Consider the following 4664-nt stretch of genomic DNA (forward strand, 5'->3'; position numbering starts at 1 on the left):
ATTATTCTCTCTATGGCAATATGTGGAAACTTATTTTGTAGAGCCGGACACTATCTTTGTGTTCAAAATCTTCTATGAAGTACTTGGAGGAGGAACCCGCCTTGCAATGCCGAAGACAATATGCGCGCCGGACTCGTCGTCATTGAAGCCTGGTTCAGGGGCTATTGAGGGAGTCCTGGGTTAGGGGTGTTCGGATAGCCGGACTATACCTTCAGCCGGACTCCTGGACTATGAATATACAAGATTGAAGACTTCGTCCCGTCTCCGTGAGGGACTTTCTTTGGCGTGGAAGGCAAGCTTGGCGATACGGATATGCAGATCTCCTACCATTGTAACCGACTCTATGTAACCCTAACCCTACCCGGTGTCTATATAAACCGGAGGGTTTTAGTCCGTAGGACAACATACACATCAACAATCATACCATAGGCTAGCTTCTAGGGTTTAGCCTCCTCGATCTCGTGGTAGATCTACTCTTCTACTACCCATATCATCAATATTAATCAAGCAGGACGTAGGGTTTTACCTCCATCGAGAGGGCCCGAACCTGGGTAAAACTTCGTGTCCCTTGTCTCCTGTTACCATCCGGCCTAGACGCACAGTTCGGGACCCCCTACCTGAGATCCGCCGGTTTTGACACCAACAAAAAGCATTTCAACATGTGATCTAATTTTAAAGATCTTGATGCAAGAAATACAATGATAAAAAGGGTTTGTAATTTAGACTCGCGGTTTATGAGATATTTTAGTTTTAAAAGACAAATCTAGAAAAGAGCACACATGGCCAATTTAACATCCCTCACGCGTGAATGTGAAACTCTCTAATGCCCGACAAGTGATGCCCATGTGCTTCATCATTTGTAATCACCAAAGTATTTGTGAACCAACTTGTTGTTAGGTGGTTAGGAGGATAGTGGTATCTTCAGTCCATCAGAGTTTAAGTTCTAAACTTGACATTGATGCTCGCATTTTTCTAGATTTATTTCATGCCATCCGCTATGTGCGTTCAGTGGGGGAAGACGTTCACGAGAAGACATTCCCGTTGACTACGAAGGTATCTATGGTGACTTTATTAATTTTAAGATGATATGCCGACTCAGTCTTTTGGAAGTGCTCTGCATGAGCGTATGCTCTTGTGTGTTAAAAAATCACGAGAGAATTTCGAGTAATGAGCAAAATTCGGATTCCTATTGGGCCGTCCCAGGCCCATGGAAAGTCGTTGGTTTATGTCGGAATCGTCCATGTTAACATCGCTATTATCGCCACGCACACCCAGCTGATCCATCCCCGATTCGACCATCAGAGAAAAAAAGAAAAGATCCATCCCCAATTCGAGCTCCACCTCCACCGAACCCTCAATCCCACCCTCCACCCAACAATGGATCCGGCCGCCGCCGCCGCCCGGCGGCAGGCGGACAAGTGGATGAGCGTGGCCGAGAAGCTCCTCATGGCGAAGGACCTCGAGGGCTGCAAGGAGTTCTCCTCCCAGGCCATCGCCGCCGACCCCCGTACCCCGGGCGCCGAGGATCTCTACGCCGCCGCCGACGTCCTCCTCGCGTCCCAGCGCCGCCGCTTACCCAGCGGCCAGCCCGATCCGTACGCCGTTCTCGGCCTCGACTCTGCCAAGCCCGCATCGCGCCTCCCGGACGTCGTCCATTCCAAGTTCCGCCGGCTCTCCCTCCTCCTCAACCGGTCCCACCCCGACCGCCCCTGCTCGGTGTACGTCGCCGAGGCTGCCCGCCTCGTCGCCGATGCCTGGGCCTTCCTCTCCAACGCCGGACTTAAGTCTGCCCTCGACGCCGAACTCCATGCAGCCGCTGCACCTCGCGCTTCCCACCCTCCCGCGCCGTTGCAACAGCCGGCGGTGGAGAGGAGGCCGCAGCCGTCGCCGCCTCCACAGCAGAGCCCCGGATGGGCAGCTCCCCAGCCACGGCCACCTCCACAGCGGATCCCGGTACGGCCAGCTCCCCAGCCAACGCCGCCTCCACAGCCGAGTTCGCTGCGAGCAGCTACCCAGACACCGCCGCCTCCGCAGCCGAGTTCGCTGCGAGCAGCTACCCAGACGCCGCCGCCTCCACAGCCGAGCCCGCTGCAAGCAGCTACCCAGCCACAGCCGTCTCCACAGCCAAGCCGGCTGCAAGCAGCTACCAGGCCACCGCCAAGTCCGTCGCAAGCAGCTACCAAGCCACCGCCGTCTCCACAGCCAAGTCCGCTGCAACCTGCTACCCAGCCACCGCCGCCTCCACAACCGAGTCCGCTGCAAGCAGCTTCCCAGCCACCCGCCAGAGCAGCGACTCCGCCTGTGGAGTCTGGCACATTGCCTCCGTCGACGTTCTGGACATTGTGCAAGGGGTGCTCCCATATTCACCAGTATGATCGCCTCTACGAGGCGCGCAAACTGAAGTGCTCCAGCTGCCACCAGCCATTTTTAGCCGAGGCAATGGCCGAGCCGCCGCCCATTGTGCCGGGCACTGACATGTATTACTGTACCTGGGGCTTCTTCCCCATTGGGTTCCCCGGGTGCCCTGGCTACGCGGATCTGGTCAATTCCCAGCCACAGGGGTCAGGCCAGCTGAATGTGCCATGGCTTGGAGCCAATGGTAGGGTTGCTGCTGAGAATGGGACTCCCATTACCATAGGTGCTGCAAGGGAGGGGCCAGTGGCATCTGAACCTTCGCCGGAACCTTTGATGCGCACGGGAGTGGAGGTGCCACTGGTACCGGAACCTGCGCCAGAACCTTTAATGCGCATGAGAGTGGGGGTGCCAGCCGTGCCGGAACCTGTGATGCCCACAAGAGTGGAGGCTCCAGCCGCGCCGGAACCTGTGATGCCCACGAGAGTGGAGGTGCCTGCCGCGCCGGAACCTGTACAGCCCACGAGAGTGAAGTCAGTGAAAGTGGGAGCAAAGAAGCGTGGTCGACCCAAAGGCAGCAAGAACAAGAAGAGTTTGCGAGTTGTGACTTGATAGCGATGAAGATGATTGGCATGGCATGATCATAGGTCAGACCGGGTTAGTTCGGCTATTAATTTCATCCTGTTGTCGTTGACTGAAGCATTTGCTCTGTTGGTTGGATACTACTCATTTGCTGCTGACAGAGTGACAGTATCTACATGAGAAGCATGGCTACTTTAGTGATGGAATAAGTTATTTGTTTACCGGGTAGTCTTTTCTTAGTTGATGAGTTGTGTGACCGTTGTTGCCATTTATGCTTTAGATGATGTAGCTGTTGTATGCTGTCCAATTTCATGACTCTCCTTGAGCTAGCTTTGTGGATCCGAGATTCCTGGGGATTGCTCTTTGTTAACTGAGCAATGTACATTCAAACAATGTGCTGCAATAATCGGACAGTTGATGTTATGTGTTTCTTCTCCAGTTCAGTTTGTGCAAGCTGTGTTGTCCTTTTGACTTTTATTAGAAGCTACTTTTGGTCTAGTTCCTCACATGGTGTGCCTGGTGAGGACCAATGTTTGGACATGGTACCTACTTACCTAGATCCACATCAGAGGTCGGCTTGAATACTTTCAGAGGTCAAATGAGCAAGTTATGTGAAACTGCAAGTGGTTCATCTTTGAAGCATTCATGTTATTGTTTGGGTCTTTGAACTGAATTGGGTTATCGTAACTGTAGCTCTGATTCAGTTTCAGCTTGAGATGCAATTTGACTATGTTCTCTCTGGAAGAGGACTCTGAAAAGAGAATTGTTGGAGTGGCTATATATGAATTGGTTGGCCAAACTGTAGTCTGATTGTCTCTGAACTGAATTGGGTTGGCTGAACTGTACCTGGGATTCAATCAGCTTGAATTTGAATTTTACTATGATTCTCTCTGAAAGAGGACCCTGAAAAGAGCACCATTGGCTATGTTATGGTGAATTCGAATCAGACCGTGATTCTCGCTGAAAGAGAATTGTTGGCTATATGTATGGTGCTGTCAAATATGAAGAGAGCACGGCAATAACATTTTTGAACAAAGCGTCAGTACTTTCCTTGGAGCTGTATCGGAGGCTGAGGTGATGGCACTATGGTCGAAGCAACACATATACATGTTGCCCCAGTAATCTTAAGATGACGAACATCAATAAGATTTGGCTGATGATATCTGCACAGCTTCTATGGCTAGAGTGGTAATTGTTTTGTGGAGGTGCAGAATTGTGTATATGAATGCTTTTCGTGATGCTTCTGTGATCAGTTTGTTGCATACGGCGTGCTTTGTGATCAATCAAGAGAAACCAAATTCCCGAAAGAAAGAAAGATGGATGGAATGTCGGTTTTTTTTCAACTTATATATGTTGTACTCGCCGAGCAATGCTGGAGATTGGTGGCAATGGCATAGCCGGAGTCTTTATATGCCAAATTCAAAGTTTTTCTTTTTGATACGAAGGCAGAAGCTTTGAGAAGAGAGTTTACGAACAAGTACAAAAACAACCACCAAGACGCAACCAATTTACAACGGTACTGCTCTCGTGGCATCAAAGGTATTAGGTGCTTTGCACCGGCCAAACCCCAAAGAGCGGCCTCGGATTTAACCTTGGTAACAAAAGATCTTAGGTGCTTTGCACCGTCCAAACCCCAAAGAGTGGCCTCGGACTTAAACTTGTGCTTGGTATCGATGAGACATTCCTAAAAACCCGAGCATTCCTCCCACACCAAAGCTCCCAGGATACAA

At 51.1% G+C, this 4664-nt stretch overlaps 1 protein-coding gene across 1 annotated transcript; it reads left to right on the forward strand.

The window, feature by feature from the left end:
• Positions 1-1272: 1272 nt before the first annotated feature.
• LOC123104018 (formin-like protein 5) lies at positions 1273-3372 on the forward strand. Its single transcript, XM_044525730.1, has one exon. The coding sequence runs from the start codon at positions 1378-1380 to the stop codon at positions 2962-2964; it is 1587 nt and encodes a 528-aa protein (XP_044381665.1). The 5' UTR covers positions 1273-1377; the 3' UTR covers positions 2965-3372.
• Positions 3373-4664: the final 1292 nt, after the last annotated feature.

This window comes from Triticum aestivum, chromosome 5A (genome assembly GCF_018294505.1).
Source record: "Triticum aestivum cultivar Chinese Spring chromosome 5A, IWGSC CS RefSeq v2.1, whole genome shotgun sequence".
NCBI lineage: Eukaryota > Viridiplantae > Streptophyta > Magnoliopsida > Poales > Poaceae > Triticum > Triticum aestivum.

Excerpts from the sequence above, each read along its gene's own strand:
- LOC123104018 (XM_044525730.1), top strand. The coding sequence starts at position 1,378 with ATGGATCCGGCCGCCGCCGCCGCCCGGCGGCAGGCGGACAAGTGGATG.